The 17,337-nt window shown below is 46.6% G+C and overlaps 1 protein-coding gene across 1 annotated transcript in view; it reads left to right on the top strand.

Annotated features, from left to right (window-relative positions):
• The first annotated feature begins 3,453 nt into the window (after positions 1 to 3,453).
• LOC121278705 (protein APCDD1-like) overlaps positions 3,454 to 17,337 on the top strand; it is a 35,585-nt gene continuing 21,701 nt past the window's right edge. The window contains exon 1 of the mRNA XM_041189064.1: positions 3,454 to 4,096. Coding sequence (XP_041044998.1) covers positions 3,997 to 4,096 — 100 coding nt within the window. The 5' untranslated portion in view covers positions 3,454 to 3,996. The remainder of the gene's footprint in view (positions 4,097 to 17,337) is intronic.

Genomic DNA, 17,337 nt, shown 5'->3' with positions numbered 1-17,337 from the left:
GACCCCATAATATTATTTCAAAAAGCAGGGGAGTTATCCCTGGTGTCCTGGCCAATATTTATCCCTCAATTAAAAACAGATAACATGGTTGTTATTACGTAGCTGTCTGTGGGAGTTTGCTGTCACCAATGTTTCCTATGCTGCAATAGCGACTACACTTCAAAAAGTATGTACTTGGCTGTAAAGAGCTTTGAGACCTCCAGTGGTTGTGAAAAGCATTATATAAATGCAAGTCTTTCATTTTTCTTTCTTTATCTCATCCACAGAGAGAATCTCACAATATCAAAATGGGAATAGTTTTAGTGCATTCTTTGTGCTCACAAAATGGTGTCCATGACAGATTTTTTTTTTTATACCTCTTGCCAGGATCATGATTTTAGCATAACTTAAAAAAAACTCACAGAAATGGAGAAGCATTTCAGGTTTTGGAGTTGTCACTGCTGTAAACCAAGATCGGAAATAGTAAGTAAGCGTGTAGGCTGATTGAACAGCAGGATAGTTCAGCTGATTAAGTCAGGACCCTGACAGTTGACTTCTTCATGAAGACTGATTACAATATTTAGACTGACATGTAAAAAAGCTGCAGTGCTTGAGAACCCAACTGTAGGGAAATTCAGGATAATTTGGACAACAACTGTCAGTCAAACCCATACTATCAGGTTAGGTTGTCAGTGAGGTGAATTCATGCAACATCTCCCTATCTTTTACAGTACAGTATAAGCTTGCCTCCAATAACAAACTCATGTTAGAGGCAACATCCTGGCAGAAATAACATGGCAGAGAAAGCTCTGAGGAAGGGTCATACAAACTCGAAATGTTAACTCTGTTTCTCTCTCCGCAGATGCTGCCAGACCTGCTAAGTTTTTCCAGCATTTTCTGTTTTTGTGACAGAGAAACCCTCCTCAGTGGTGGACTGTATGCCTCAAAAAGACAAATGCTATTCGCAGGATTTCTAACATGGTAGCATCAAGTTCTAGGAACATAGGGACATAGGTTTTAGGAGCAGGAGTAGGCCATTCAGCCCATTGATCCTGCTGCACTATTCAATAAGATCATGGCTGACCTTGTTGTGGTCTCAGCTTCACTTCCCGGTCTGCTCCCCACCCACCCTCCCCATAAATCTTGACTTCCTTGTCTAACAAAAATCCATCTAACTCAGCCTTGAATAAATTTAAAGACCCAGCCTCCACTACCTGCTGGGGAAGAGAGTTCCAAAGACTAACCACCCTCTGAGGGGAAAAAATTCTCCTCACCTCTGTTTTAAAAGGGAGACCTCTTATTCTGAAACCATGTTCCCAAGTTCTGGTCTCCCCCACAAGAAGAAACATCCCCCCGCTACCCAGTCCCCTCAGGGTCTTACATGTTTCAATCAGGTCACCTCTCATTCTTCTAAACACCAATGGGTATACCTATTCAAGCTTTCTCCATCATTCCAGGGATGAGTTGAGTGAACCTTCTGTGACTACTTCTAAAGCAATTATGTCTTTTGGCAAATAAGGAGAACAAAACTGTACAAAGTACTTTAGGTGTGATCTCACCTGTACAGCTGCAGTAAAACTTCCCACCTTTATATCCATTCCTCTTGAAATAAATACCAACATCCCATTTGCCTTCCTACTCACATGCTGTACCTGCATACTAACTTCATGTGATTAATGACTCAAGAAGTTTGACACCATCCAGGACAAAGCAGCCCACTTGACTGGCACCACATCCACAAACATTCACTCCCTCCACCACTAACACACAGCAGCAGCAGTGTGTATCATCTACCAGATGCACTGCAGGAATTCACCAAGGCTCCTTCAACAGCACCTTCCAAACCCATGACCACTGCCATCTAGAAGGACAATGGCAGCGGACACATGGGAACACCACCAACTGGAAGTTCCCCTCCAAGCCACTCACCATCCTGACTTGGAAATATATCACTGTTCCTTCACTGTCGTTGGGTCAAAACCTGGAACTCCCTTTCTAGCAGCACTGTGGGTATTCCTACACCACATGGACTGCAGCAGTTCAAGTAAGGAGCTCTCCACCAGCTTCTCAAGGGCAATTATGGGTTGGTAATAAATGCCCACATGCCATGAATGAATAAAAAAAGTACCAGGGCACCCAGATCCTTCTGTAACACCGAGTTCTGCAATCTCTCTCCATTTAAATAGTATACTGGTTTACTATTCTTCCTGCCTAAGTGGTCAAGTTCATTTCTTCATCTGATGGATTTGTCAGGTTACTTGTGTGTTCTGGCATATGAATATATGAAATAGGAGCAGGAGTAGGCCATTTGGCCCCTCGAGTCTGCTCTACCATTCAACTAGATCATGGCTGATCTTTTACCTCAGTGCCATTTTCCCACACTATCCCCATTCCTCTTGATATTTTTAATAACTAGAAATCTGTGATCGCAGGCTTGAACATACTGGATGAACTGAGCCTCTGGAGCAGAGAATTCCAAAGATTCACCACCCTCTGAGTGAAGAAATTCCTCCTCAACTCAGTCCTAGGTGGCCTGTTTCTTATTCTGAGACTGTGTCCCCTGATTCTAGACCCTCCAACCAGGGGAGAAACCCTTCCTACATTCACCCTGCAAGAAATTTCTGTGTCTACTTTGTAACCGAAGCTCTGCCTTCACCCGGTTAAACGGGTGAGAGATTCCGTCCTGGAATGAGCGTTCTCATTTCCTGGTCTCATTTTGAGGGGAGTCAGGTCAGAACGTGAATCCTGAATTATACTGACATCAGTGGCGAGCAGTTGCGGGTGCGCATCAACATGAAAGTGGCGGTATAACTGTGTCTTGAACGTAGTTTGAAATTGGCTCCAAGTCTCAGATATTATCCTTATCACTGCTGCCACCTAGCCTTTTATGGAGATATGTGTTATAATATGGATTGAATTGAAATTACCTTTTCAGTAATAACGAAGCAATGTGTGTTTGTGTGGGGTGAAAGGGGAATTGGTTGTTCTACTCCGAATGTGTTGGAGGCAGGCACCTGAAGAGAACATTGCAGGTCTCCGGGGTGAAAGCGGCAGAGTGGGACTAGGTGGGGGTTGCTTTCTGCAGAGAGCGATGGGCCGGACGGCCTCCTTCTGTACTCTGGCTATTCTGTGATTTTGAGTGACTTGCCACCTGGTGCCTTTCGCCAAATATTGCTGTGGGGACGGAAGAACCTGCTTTGAGAAGCGATTCGATTCATCGGAGGTTAGAGGGGACGTTTGGGAAAGCGGTGGCACATCGTGAGGGGTTAGGATTTAGACCTGGGGGGAAAAAAAATGAAAGAACGCTTCATGGAGAGGTGACTTGATAGAGAAAAAAGGAGCCCCTTTCTCAGTGTGCCACAAGGATGATCGTCATAAAGCCAAGCCTTTGATGCAGCGCTGAAGAGGCAGAGTCTCCACCTCCTGACCCTGAGCCAGTGCTGATGTGCTTGGGAACTGAGAGGCCTCTCATCAGAGAGAGAGAGAGAGACACACACACACACAAACTCAAAGCAGCTGAGCGGGGCAATAACTGGAGCAAGTCTGGGAGCGAACACTCTTCAGCCACGACTCCAGCTACTCTGGATGCGCTCTCTCAGACGCAAGGGCTCTTCCAGACAAAACAACCAGTTTGTTTTCACAAACACTCCGATTTCTTGAAAACTTGAAAATATATATATGTACACACACACAGTGAGGGACTTGTGCAGTTTATCTGATCGAGTTCAGCCGGTCGTTTACTGAACCACAACCGGCTGGAAGTTGAAGAGCAGCAGAGCGAGAGAGACGAGACAGCCACGGAGTCCAGAATATAGTCGCAGTGTGAAGACGCCCACACACCCAGTGACAAATATCATCCTCTTGATTTCACCCCCCTCCCCTCCCTTCCTTCCCTCCGACCTCTCTCCCTCCAGTCCGGGTTTGCTAGGTCTAAAGCACAGGAGGAGGGACTTTTCAGTACAATTCACAACGGTCTTTTTGGACGGAGCAACATCTCGGGACCTTTGCGAGCACCGAATGCCGAATTCTGCTGAACTGCACCACAACAGGAAAGCCATGTATTCACACCGCCTCCCATCGGTCTTCAGATACCTGCTGCTGACACTGATCCTCCCGGGTGAGTTCTCAGTAAATCTTTTGTTTCCTGGTCTATGTTTGTGTGTGTGTGTGTGTGTGTGTGTGTGTGTATATATATATATATGTGCGTGTGTATGTATGTATATGAGCATGTTACACACACTGATGCTCCTTGCAATTGGCACTGTCGCTTTTACCTTGTCTTCAGATGGTTCCGTTTAATGGTATGTGTGGCAAGTGCCTTTGCCAACACTGGCCAGGGTGAATCTGTATTTCTTAATGGCTAACCCATTTTTCCAGTGACACTTTTTCTCTCTCTCTGTCAGCGGCGACCCGCAGTTGGCGCTGGATTAAACTTCAACTGCCTGTCCTTTAGCGAAAGTTGCGCCGCTTCTCAGTGGTGAACCGGAATTGCCCCCGAACTGTCAAAAAAATGGTGTCAACACTGAAATGTGTCCTCCAGGGTGTGGTGGATAAATGCATGGCCGTGTGTGGAGGTATTTTTAAAAGTGTATGGAACAAATACTGGGGTTTTTTTTCAGTGGTGGAGATTATTAATCGTGATTTTTTTTGACCGTTCCGGGCTCTCTATGAAATTCAAACATGCCTTAATTCTTTCATTTTACAAAGTGCAATTAGACAGCAGGTAAGGCGGCGGAGTTTGAAATGTCCCTGTTTTGTGTTGGTGGGCTGCCTTTCACAAAGTTGAAGAGCTGATTGGCTTTAAACCTCAGGATGGCTTTCTCCCCGTTTGTCAATATCGCGTCAGTTCCATTGCTTGAAGAGCCGCTGACCTTTGCCTTGGGTCTGTACTTCCCTCCGCAACCAACAAAGTAACCCTCCAGTAAGTGTCAGAGAGAGAATTGTACATCTCCCCGCGGAGTTAGGGAAATTCACCCAGGATGTAACTAGTCTGGAGCTGTGAACCATTGAAGGGCTGATTATAGACAGAGGAGGAGGCGGGGGGGGGGGGGGGGGGGGGAGAACATCTGTTTGAAATTATAGAGCAACTTTTAAAAAAAATCTCGTTCATACCAGTGAATTAAATTAAGGCTGATGAAGAGAATGAGCTGCCTCTGACGTGAAGATGATTGCCCTAACAAGTTAAAGCAAAGCAGATCATTGCACAATTATTTTCCACCCCTTTCTGATTTTAACCAACTTCAAACCTTAACGGAATTTTTCACTCTGATACTTGCCATAGTTAATTGGACTATTATCATTGTGGAAAATTGGCAGTTTTCTGTTTTGTATAAGTAAGTGGGCAGAGGGCTTCGGTACTGGTGGATATGTTAGTAATGCAGGAAAACAGCTTCTTGTCGAGTCCCGTTAACTGCATTTCAATTAGCATTTGAATTCAGTTTGCCGCATCTTGTTCCCTTTCTTAAAGCAGTTTATTTGTTCACAATGTCAACAAACTGGACTGGTGCCATAGTAAAGGCTTATCTCCCAGGATCCCACTTTTTAAAAAGATGTTTATTCTTTAATTATTTATTGATCTTTTTACACATAATTTAAGGTTTATTAATTTTATTTATTTAAATTTAGTTTATTAGTTTTAAAAAGGCTGATCATTTCTCCCCAAACCCACCCCACCCCCCCCCCCCCCCCCCCCCCCCCCCACGCATTTTCTCTCCAGGGCTCATTACTGGAGGAGCGTGTGTATACAGATATCGTGCAGTTTTGTCTGACCGCATTTGGGGTGTGAAGGAGAGAGACTTGGTGGACTTTTTCCCCCTCACCATGTGTGGGAATAAGTGGTGGAGCCTCTGCTAGATTGTCCCGGGCCTGAGGAGGGAATCGGCTGGATGAGTGGATTAGTGGCTACTGATTCTATGCTCTCCTATGCTCTCTAACTCATCTGTTATATTCTGTATTTTCTGTGCTTTATGCCCTCATCTCTGTCTTTGTTCTGTCTTGAGTTTTTCTTTCTATCCCCATAACCTCCTAGCTCTATTATCCAATTCCAGTCTGTGGCCTCACGCCCTCTAACTTTGACCATATCTCCTCAGCACAAGCTTTGCTTTCAAAGCTCCTGCAACAGCCTGTACTTCTGTGTACAAAAACAGAATTACCTGGAAAAACCGCATCGGCGGAGAAGAAAAGAGTTGACGTTTCGACTCCTCATGACCCTTCAGCGATGCTGCCAGACCTGCTGAGTTTTTCCAGGTAATTCTGTTTTTGTTTTGGATTTCCAGCATCCGTAGTTTTTTGTTTTTATCTCTGTACTTCTGTGTAGCACATGTAGAGTGAAAATCACAATCTTAGGCACTTGACAGAAATGCATGCTAAGCCAAAAAAAAAATTACAAAACATGACCAATAGCTCGATAAAATAAATGTATTTTAAGGAGTGCTTTTGCAAGTCATTATAATAGTCAAGTTAATGAAGGCATGGATGCTTATTTCAAATATAATAGAATGACTGAGCCACATCATATTCAGCAAGACAGCATTACCTACTGAGAGATAATATGTCTTTCTTTATCCTCTGGTTGGGAAGTCAACAACAAGGGGTCATCAATTTAAAAGTGTTGCTAAGGAGAGAGGTTGGACGAAATGTCTTTACAAGGTAGTTTCCTGGAGCACGTAATGCTTTGCCACAGGGAGTAGTTATATCTTCTATGGGGAAAAATAAATATTTGAAGCTGAGCGCTTTATGGAGAGAGCAGGGCAGTGCAATTAGTTCTAGGCTGTGTATACTTGTTCTTTGCTGGAACAAAGAGGGCTGGAAATATTTTAAGGCTCAAAATTAAATCTTTAATGATGCACTTAATGAATCTGAGATTGCTACTTACAGTGCATCAGGTTAAGGCTGCAAAAATGCTAATGATAGGGTTTATTGCAAGATGTAGAATATAAAAGGCAATGACAAACCTCTATAAAACCTTAAAAAGACCTCAGTTGAGAGTTCTCTGAGTATATTCTACACTGTAGAAAGGATATTGGGACATTAAAGAAGCATTCAACACATTCAGTAGCATGCTGGGATAAAAGCAAAATACTGCGGATGCTGGAAATCTGAAACAAAAATAAAAATAGCTGGAAAAACTCAGCAGGTCTGACAGAATCTGCGGAGAGGAATGCAGTTAATGTTTCGAGTCCGTATGACTCTTCATCAGAACTGAGGAAAAATAGAAAAGAGGTGAAATATAAGCTGGTGGAGGGGTGTGGGATAGGCAGAGCTGGATAGAGGGCCAGTGATAGGTGGAGGCAAAGAAGAGATTGTCAAAGATGTCATAGACTAAAGGACAAAGGGCTGTTGATGGTGGTGATATTATCTAAGAATGGTGCTAATGGGGACATTAAGGGTAGAAAGCAGGACGAGCAAGTGTCAGATGGCCCTAGTGGGGGTGGGGTGGGGTTGGGGGAAGGGGTCAAAATAGGCTAAAGGGTGGAGATGAAACAATAGATGGGAATACATTTAAAAATAATGGAAATAGGTAGGAAAAGAAAAATATGTTTAAAAAATATAAATAATTAGAAAAAGGGGGATCGGAAATGAGGGGGATGGATGAGAGAGTTCATGATCTGAAGTTGTTGAACTCAACATTAAGTCCAGCAGGCTGTAAAGTGCCTAGTAAAGTGCCAGTGAAGAGCTCAATGCAAACTGGAGGAGCAGCACCTCATCTTCCGACTAGGCACTTTACAGCCTGCTGGACTTAATATTGAGTCCTCAACATGGACTCTGGACCTACTAAATTCTCATGGCATCAGATCAAACATGGGTAAGGAAACATCCTGCTGATTACCACATACCACCACTCCACCTGCTCTGCCTCAGATGATGAGGGTGGCAAGGGTGCAGAATGTACTCTGGTTGGGGGACTTCAGTGTCCATCACCAAGAGTGGCTCGGTAGCACCACTACTGGCCAAGTCCGAAAGGACACATCTGCTAGACTGGGTCTGCAGCAGGTGGTGGGGGAATCAACAAGAGGGAAAACCATACTTTGCCTCATCCTCAGCAACCTGCCTGCCGCAGATGCATCTGTCCATGACAGTATTGGTAGGAGTGACCACCGCACAGTCCTTGTGGAGATGAAGTACCGCCTTCACAATGAGGATACCCTCCATCATATTGTGTGGCACTACCACTGTGCTAAATAGGATAGATTTTGAACAGATCCAGCAACTCAAGACAGGGCATCCATAAGGTGCTGTGGGACATCAGCAGCAGCAGAATCATACTCAACCACAACCTGTAAACTCATATCCCCCACTCTATCATTACCATCAAGCCAGGGGATCAACCCTGGTTCAATGAGTGCCTGAGGGCATGCCAGGAGCAGTGTCAGGCATACCTAAAAATGAGGTGTCAACCTGGTGAAGCTGCAACACAAGATTACTTGCATGCAAAACAGCATAAGCAGCAAGTGATTGTGCAATTGCTTAGCTCTATCATGAGATCAGATCTAAGCTCTGCAGTCCTGCCACGTCCAATCATGAATGCTGGTGGACAAGTAAACAACTCACTGGAGGAAGAGGCTCCACAAATATCCCCACCCTCAATAATGGGGGAAGCCAGAGCATCACTACAAAAGATAAGGCTGAAGCATTTGCTACAATCTTCAGCGAGAAGTGCCAAGTGGATGATCCATCCCTGCCTCCTCCAGAGGTTCCCAGCATCTCAGATGCCAGTTTTGAGTTAATTTGGTTCACTCCACCAGATGAAAAGAAATGGCTGAGGGCACTGGATACTGCAAAGGCTGTGGGCCCTGAAAATATTCCGGCAATAGTACTGAAGACTTGTGCTCCAGAACTTGCCGCACCCCTGGCCAAGCTGTTCCAGTACAGCTACAAAACTGGCATCTACCCGGCTGTGTGGAAAATTGTCCAAGAATGTCCTGTACACAAAAAGCGGGACAAATTCAACCCGGCCAATTACCGCCCCATCAGTCTACTCCCAATCATCAGTAGTGATGGAAGGGGTCATCAACAGTGCTATCAAGTGACGCTTGCTTAGCAATAACCTGCTCAATAACGTTCAGTTTGGGTTCCGCCAGGGCCACTCAGCTCCTGACCTCATTAAAACTTTGCCTCAAACACGAACAAATGAGCTGATCTCCAGAGATGAGGTGAGGATGACTGCCCTTGACATCAAGGCAGCATGTGACCGAATGTGGCATCAAGGAGCCCTAGCAAAACTGGAGTCAGTGGGAATAAGGGAGAAAACTCTCCACTGGTTGGAGTGCTACCTAGCACAAAAGAAGATGGTTGTTGGAGGTCCATCATCTCAGCTCCAGGATATCACTGCAAGTGTTCCTCAGGATAGTGTCCTAAGCCCAGCCATTTCAGCTGCTTCATCAATGGCCTTCCTTCCATCATAAGGTCAGAAGTGGGAATGTTCGCTGATGATTGCACAATGTTCAGCACCATTTGCGACTCCTCAAATACTGAAGCAGTCCGTGTCCAAATGCAGCAAGACCTGGAAGATATGCAGGGTTGGGCTGACAAGTGGCAAGTAACATTCGCACCACACAAGTACCGGGCAATTACTATATCCAACAAGAGAGAATCTAACCATCGCCCCTTGATGTTCAATCGATGGCATTAACATTGTTGAATCCTCACTATCAATATCGTGGGGGCTACTGAATTGGACTAGCCATATGAATACTGTGGCTACAAGAGCAGGTCAGAGGCTAGGAATCCTACAGCAAGTAACTCACCTCCTGACGCCCCAAAGCCTGTCCACCATCTACAAGGAACAAATCAGGAGTGTAATGGAATACTCTCCACTTGCTTGTATGAGTGCAGCTCCAACAACATTCAAGAAGTTTGGCATCATCCAGGAGAAAGCAGCCTGCTTGATTGACATCCTATCCACTAACATTCACCCCCCTCCTCCACCAGTGCACAGTACCATCTCCAAGATGTGCTGCAGAAACTCACCAAGCCTCCACTAACAGCACCTTCCAAACCCACAACCGCCACCATCAAGAAGGACAAGGGCAGCAGCTGTACGGGAGCACCACCATCTGGAAATTCCTCTCCTAGTCACTCACCATCGCGACTTGGAAATATATCGCCGTTCCTTCACTGTTGCTGGGTCGAAATCCTAGAACTCCCTCCCTAACAGCACTGTGGGTGTACCTACACCACATGGACTGCAGTGGTTCAAGAAGGCAGCTCACCACCACCTTTTCAGGGCAATCAGCGATGGGCAATAAATGCTGGCCCAGCCAGCAATGCTCACATCCCATGAATGAATTTCAAAGACAAGCTCCAATCTCCAGTGGGAGTCCTCCTGTCTGGAGAAGGTAATGTCTTGCCCTGTATTGCATGTCACTTTAATAAGAGCTGAAGCCACTAAAAGTGCTGGACCTGAAGTTTTTAATTGGTTCTGAATGAACCCAACTGAAAAGGAACAGGCATTTTGAAGTATTAGGAGTATACACGGAAAGGAGATCTACCTTTTGAGTCAGAGAATCGTTTAGCTTTGCTCTCGCCGCCATTGCCCCCAGCCCCAATGTCACTACCTCCCATCTCTCTGACCTTCTCCATCAGTAATGCAGTGGCAGGGAAGTCCTGAGTCCTGTTCTCTCATCTTCATTTACAGGCACGTAGTAATTCAGAATGGAGGAAAATCTCAGCTGATAAGCTTAGGGGTGAGGATTTGGAGGGAGGACGTTATCTTACAATTTCCCCACTTCTTCACCCAGCAACAGGCTCAGCAACTGGAAGAATCTGAGAGCAATCCTTCCTATGGTATTGTGTTAAGTATGCATTAGGCACAACTTGTATTATTTCAGCAAGGAGCTGAGCTAAATAGTTTACCATGTTATCAGTGTTGCTTCAGCCTGAGAGAACCATGCTGCCTTGAAACAGTCTGCTTTGTTGGTGTTTAAAGGGTTAACATTAATTACATATCTTTATGACTTTCTGCTTTTTCTTTTTGGCGGCCGGGAATAAGTGCCACAGCAGCAGTGATGCACTATTGGCTCGTACAATCAAATAACTTGAATTGAACAGAAGAGGCATTGTATTGCATGATCTGAAGAGCAGCAAATTCAGAATTATTCCACTGCATATTGTAAAAGAACACGATAGCAGAGATAAATGTTATGTCATTGCAAAATACTGTATTCCAGCTGTGAACTAACCAAGATTAATTAAAGAATTATCAGATATATCTTTTTTGTGATAAGAATTGTTCTGAGAGACTATGACCTGCTCCAATGCAAGTCTAAACTTCTCGTATTAATAGTAGGAATATGCTACAAGAGTTCACTACAATCAATGAGCCCCTTTTAACTTTTCACTATTTTGCTGAAAGAAATACTAATAACAAAAAAACAAAACAAATCAAATATAAGAAGTAAACAGATTTTCCTCTACCGCTCTCAACAGCTTCTCAGTGCTAATGGTTTCCAGATTCAGATTCCTCCAGCTGCAGTCAAAGACAGCTACCAAATGGTGGTTGACCTGGTATCCTTTGCTGGCCTACAGAAGCCTCCAGTTCAGTGGTGCTCGGAAGGAACTAGGTGCAACCCACATTGCTCATTATCATTGTGTGATGTTAACTAGTGTTTACTCACCTTGGAGAGACCCAATGGCTTTTCCCTCTCTGACAGAGGCCCAGGAAAATGCCAGAGGTTGTACTGTCACAACCCCTGCATCATTAATATGTACTATACTCCCATAAATGCATGTGGGATGTGGCTCGGTGACTTGGCATGATAGATCTCTGCACCTGCTTTCCTGCATTTCGCCTTGGAAATTGCTATTGACCAGGTGCAAAGCCGAGGGAAATCAGCCCCAAATAGCTCAAATTTCCTTAGAGCTAGAAAGAAATAGACGACAAAGTGGCCGGACAGTCAAACCTTCCGCGGAGAATGTTGCATGGGTTTCTGAGTGAATAGTTAGGTGAGGATATTTGTGATCAGCTGAGCAGTGAGAATATTAACCAATTATCAGTGCTGCCTTTGAGAAGTAGTAACTAGCAAGTTCTTCTAGGAGGGCGGTTGTTTGCACAACAATTTTTTATGAATCTCAACAGAAAGTCAATGTGTGAAATAGTGTTTCTGAAACTACTTGGATTCTGTAGTTCGGTGTGCTTAAAGGCAGGTTGTGGTTTCCCTGGTGAAGTAAAGTGACCTATTTGTTTTATCCAAAATGATTGAGTCAACCAGCAAGTTGAAACAACAGAACATAACTAAATTGCAAAATATCAATCATATCAGGCAATCCAATTTTTAATATCAACATTATATGTGTGCACAGGATAGAGGAGCTAGTGTAGGCCCGATGTGTGCAGAGAGTGACTAGAACTACCTCCAGGGTATATCCCCATCATTGGAAACCATGGGCAGAATTTTATACTTGGTGTGCGGGCACGTGTGTGAAATAAAGCGCATTGACGTCAAATAAGTGTCCCGATGTCAATGCGCACTCTCGCAACATTTTGCTAGGTGGGTGCGTGATGAAGATAGAGGTGTGCCCGCCATTAATTAAGTGACCAGTTAAGGTCCTTGAGAGACCAATTGACTCCAAGTTTACGTACCCTGTGCGATTTTCAGGCCATCGCATGGGCAAAACGGGCAGGCTATAATTTGCAAAACCTCATCCATGGGCGGGATAAGAGGTGTCAGTGGGCTTCACAAAGCGAATCATGAGTAATTTTAGTTATCACTAGCTGCTGCTTGCTTCTGTGAACAGGACAGCTTCATTTCGTTTCAGAGCTGCATTCAGAGCATTTAGAAGCTGCAGTTCAGGACTCAGTGTTGTCTTCCAGGCCCCCGGAGGTTTCACACCACGTGGGACCTTTCAGGTATCAGACAGCCTCCTGTTACCCTGGTAATAGGGATTGTGGGGTCCGCTGGAGGCAGCTCGTCTGAGGAAGAGAGGGCCAGAAGGCCAGGTGTCCCTATTCAGCTTCCAGGGGAGCGGCCTTTGGGAGGAGAGGCACACTCACAAGGGGTGAAGGGCCAACAGAAAGGCCAAGGCGGAAGACATCACTATCCTGCTGCCAGGGTTTACAGGCGGCGATGCAACTGCCTCAATATGTCTGAGGTGCAATGCCGAAGGAGGGTCCGTCTCTCAAGGGAGACAGTCACCTCCATCTGTCAGAGGATCGGCCCTGAGATTAGCTCTGACTGTATGGGTGGACAGTCCATGCCAATTGCTCTGAAGGTCATGGTGGCCCTAAACTTCTATGCCTCAGGCTCTTTCCAGAGCTCAGTGGGGGATCTGTGTGGAATTTCACAATCAGTTGTCCACGCTTGCATCAAACTGGTGACAGAATCTCTGTTCAGGCGGGCATTGACTTTCATTCATTACCGTATGGATAAGGCCAGCCAGACAGAACGAGCCAGAGACTTCGCGGCCATTGCTGGCTTCCCCCGTGTCCAGGGTGCAATAGACTGGACACATGTGGCCATCAAGGCACCAGCAAGTGAGTCCGGTGCCTTCGTCAACAGGAAGGGCTTCCATTCCATGAATGCTCAGTGTGTGATCACAGGATGCAGATTCTACAAGACTATGCAAGGTACCTTGGCAGCTCCCATGAAACCTACATCCTGAGACATTCACTGGTGCCGGGTTTCTTCAGTGCTCCAGCCTGGTTGGATGAATGGCTGCTGGGTGATAAGGGCTATCCCCTCAAAAGGTGGCTCATGACGCCTCTCCGCCATTCACGAACAGGAGCTGAGCAGCGGTATAATAGGAGCCACGCCTCCACAAGGGCATTGGCAGAGAGAACCATCGGTCTTCTCAAGATGCGCTTCCGATGCCTGGACCGCTCAGGGGGCGCACTCCAATACCTTCAGATCGTGTGTTGGTGATAGTGGTTGCATGCTGCACTCTCCACAATCTGGCACTGGAAAGGGGGGATGTAGTAGAGGAAGAAGATCTTGATGCAGCTGCTCTGGCAACAGACGATGAGTCCAGTAGTGAGTCAGAGGACGAGCACAGTTAGGAGAATGTTGAGGGCATAGATGCTGTCCTGGGCAACCTCCAGGGAGGCAAGTACACCCAGGATGCTTTGATTCAACACTTCTTCAGCTAGCCTACCAAATAAGAGCCACCACCACATTCCAGGGCTGCAGGCTCCATACTCAATACCTGACAGGAGCAAATAAAAGAAAAATATTGCGGATGCTGGAAATCAAACAAAAACAAAAATTGCTGGAAAAACTCAGCAGTCTAGCAGCATCTGTGGAGAGAAAGACAGAGTTAACGTTTCGAATCCGTATGACTCTTCTTCAGAGCTACAGAGAAGTAAAAATGTGATGAAATATATACTGTTTAAGGGAGGTGGGACAGGTGAACCTGGATAGAAGGCCAGTGATAGGTGGAGGCAAAGGAGAGATTGTGAAAGATGTCATAAGCAAAAGGTCGAAGGGGTATTGATGATGGTGATACTGGCTAAAGGAGGTGCTAATGGTGACATTAAGAGTAGAAACAGGATGAGCAAGCAACAGATGGCCCTGGTGGGGTGGGGGGGAGGGGATGGTGTGAGACAAAAGATCAAAATAGGCTAAAAGGTGGGGATAAAATAATGAATGGAAATAAATTTTTAAAAAATAATAATAGAAATAGGTGGGAAAATATATATATAAAAATTAAAAAATAAATATATGAAAAAAGGGGATCAAAAAGGGGTGAGGATGGAGGTGAGAGTTCATATTCTGAAGTTGCTGAACTTGATGTTAAGTCCGGAAGGCTGTAAAGTGCCTGGTCGGAAGATGAGGTGCTGTTCCTCCAGTTTGCGTTGAGCTTCACTGGAACATTGCAGCAGGCCAAGGACGGACATGTGGGCATGAGAGCAGGGTGGAGTGTTTAAGTGGCAAGCAACAGGGAGATCTGGGTAATGCTTGTGGACAGACCGAAGGTGTTCTGCAAAACGGTCACCCAGTCTGCGTTTGGTCTCTCCAATGTAGAGGAAACCGCATTGGGAGCAGAGAATGCAGTAGACTAAGTTGGGGGAAGTGCAAGGGAAATGCTGCTTCACTTGAAAGGAGTGTTTGGGCCCTTGGACGATGAGGAGGGGGGAAGTAAAGGGGCAGGTATTGCACCTTATGCAATAGCATGGGAAGAGGTTGAGGTGTAGGGGATGATGGAGGAGTGGACCAGGGTGTCCCGGAGGGAATAACCCCTTCGGAATGCTGATGGGGGATGAAGGGAAGATGTGTTTGGTAGTGGCATCATGCTGGAGTTGGCGGAAATGGTGGAGGATGATCCTTTGAATGCGGAGGCTGGTGGGATGATAAGTGAGGACAATGGGGACCCTATCATGGTTCTGGGAGAGAGCGGAAGTTGTGAGTGCGGATGTGCGGGAGATGGGCCGGACACAGTTGAGGGCTCTGTCAATCACCGTGGGTGGGAAACCTCAGTTAGGGAAGAAGGAGCTCATGTCAGAGGAACTGTTTTGGAAAGTGGCATCATTGGAACAGGTGCAATGGATGCGAAGGAACTGAGAGAATGGGATGGAGTCCTTACAGGAAGCGGGGTGTGAGGAGTTATAGCTGAGGTAGCTGTGGGAGTTGGTAGGCTTGTAATGAATATTGGTGGACAGTCTATCACCAGAAAGTGAGACAGAGAGGTCAAGGGAGGGGAGGGAAGTGTCAGTGATGGACCATTTAAAAAAAAAAACAGAAAAATGGGGGAAACTAATGTCACCTGCGATCAGGCCAATGTGCATTTAAGGTGCTTTAAGTTTTTGCTTGCGAGTGCTATGTCTAGGTGCTCCCCCCTCGCCGGCAGTGGTATTGGAGACAACCTGCTCACTCTGCTGTCCTGTTGGCCTTGATGAACTTGGCGGGCGTCCTCTGGCTCGTAGAACCTGTGCTGGTCCCGCCTGGGAGGGAGCAGCCAGTGCCGTGGCTGGCATCTCCCAGTTGCCGCAGTCTCGTCAGATGCCACGGTCACTGGCAGAGGGGTGGAGGAACTGCTGCCATCATGAGAGGAGCCTGTAGAGATGACAAGCAGCGAGTGTGCCAATGTCAGGTCGCTCGGGACCTCCCTGCTCACCATTGATGGGCGGGCGCCTAGCTGGGATACTAGGTGACCAACCCATTTCCCACACTGACATTGACCAGCTAAGGTCATTGCCAGTGGGAGACCTTGCAGGTTCGAGCACATCCCCAGGAACCCCTGATTGAGTCCCTGGAGGAGCCTGTCCACAAGAGTCGCCACTCTCTCCATGGAGGAGGCATTGCACTCGGCCATGAGGGTCAACACAGTGTTAATGCTCTGCAGGGACTCCTCTACAATGGACGCCATGGCAGGCATTCCCTCATGTATCGCCACCAGATCCTCACACACACCCTGCTGGACTTCCAGCATCTGCTGTCTCAGGGGCGACTCCAGAGGCCCATCATCAGCCATCGACTGAGCATCGTCCTGTTCTTCAGCAGTCCTCCGACTGCTGGTGCCCTGGGCACTCTCTGCCTCTGCCTGCACCTCAAGCGAGTGTGAAGTGCCCTCACCAATGTGCACTGAGATACTAGACTCCAATCTTATGGCCGCCAAGGTGCTGGTATCTGCACTGGTACCTGCTTGATAGAGGGTGTGATGCTGGTGTATGCTCAGCATGCTGGTCGTCAGGGTCGGGGTGGGCCTTCAGGCTCCTCACAACAAGGGGCTGCTGGTGAGTCTAAAAGGGAGAAGAAGGACATGTCATTAGTTAAGTTCATTAGACTGTCAGTGTGCATGCCTGGCACCCTGATGAGACAGAGATCTGCATGATGGTGCCCTCGTCTTTCCATTATCAATGGGTTTTCCAAGTTCGAGGCTCACATCAATATACAGACTACACTGCAATGGTTGCAAAAAGCCACAACCTCACCTCAGTGAACTGAACTCTTACCTCCCTCTGGCACCCCAACCTCACCGCGGCTGCTTGACCGAGGTGCATGGCGCTTCTCCAGCTCAAGTGTCTCCTGCTCGTATCTACTGAGGAGGAGGAGGAGGTATGGGGGTCCCCCGCCAGTCCGTGACCTCTCTGCATTGTTTTGGGGCATTTTCTCCTGTAAGGACAGAGGAGCATTGATTAGTGCCCCCTGTACCTGCAGCGCCCTTGCAGCCTGGCCAATCGCACCTGAGGAACACCTCAGCTGATTCCTGACCCTGGAGCCACAAGACACTCAGTCCAAGCAGCCAGGGCTCACCCCCTTGGACAGATCCTGCCTCATTGACTTTTGCCGCTCACATTGTAACATGTCTGAGGACCATGGGTGGGAAGGGCAGCTCTTAACTGTTCTGCAAAGTGACCCATGTCAACACGGTACTCACCCTTCCCGATCGCAGATCATTGAAGCGCTTCTGGCACTGCACCCATGT

This window comes from Carcharodon carcharias, chromosome 6, assembly GCF_017639515.1.
Source record: "Carcharodon carcharias isolate sCarCar2 chromosome 6, sCarCar2.pri, whole genome shotgun sequence".
In the NCBI taxonomy this organism is placed as follows: Eukaryota; Metazoa; Chordata; class Chondrichthyes; order Lamniformes; family Lamnidae; genus Carcharodon; species Carcharodon carcharias.
This window is presented reverse-complemented; position numbering and strand designations above follow the sequence as displayed.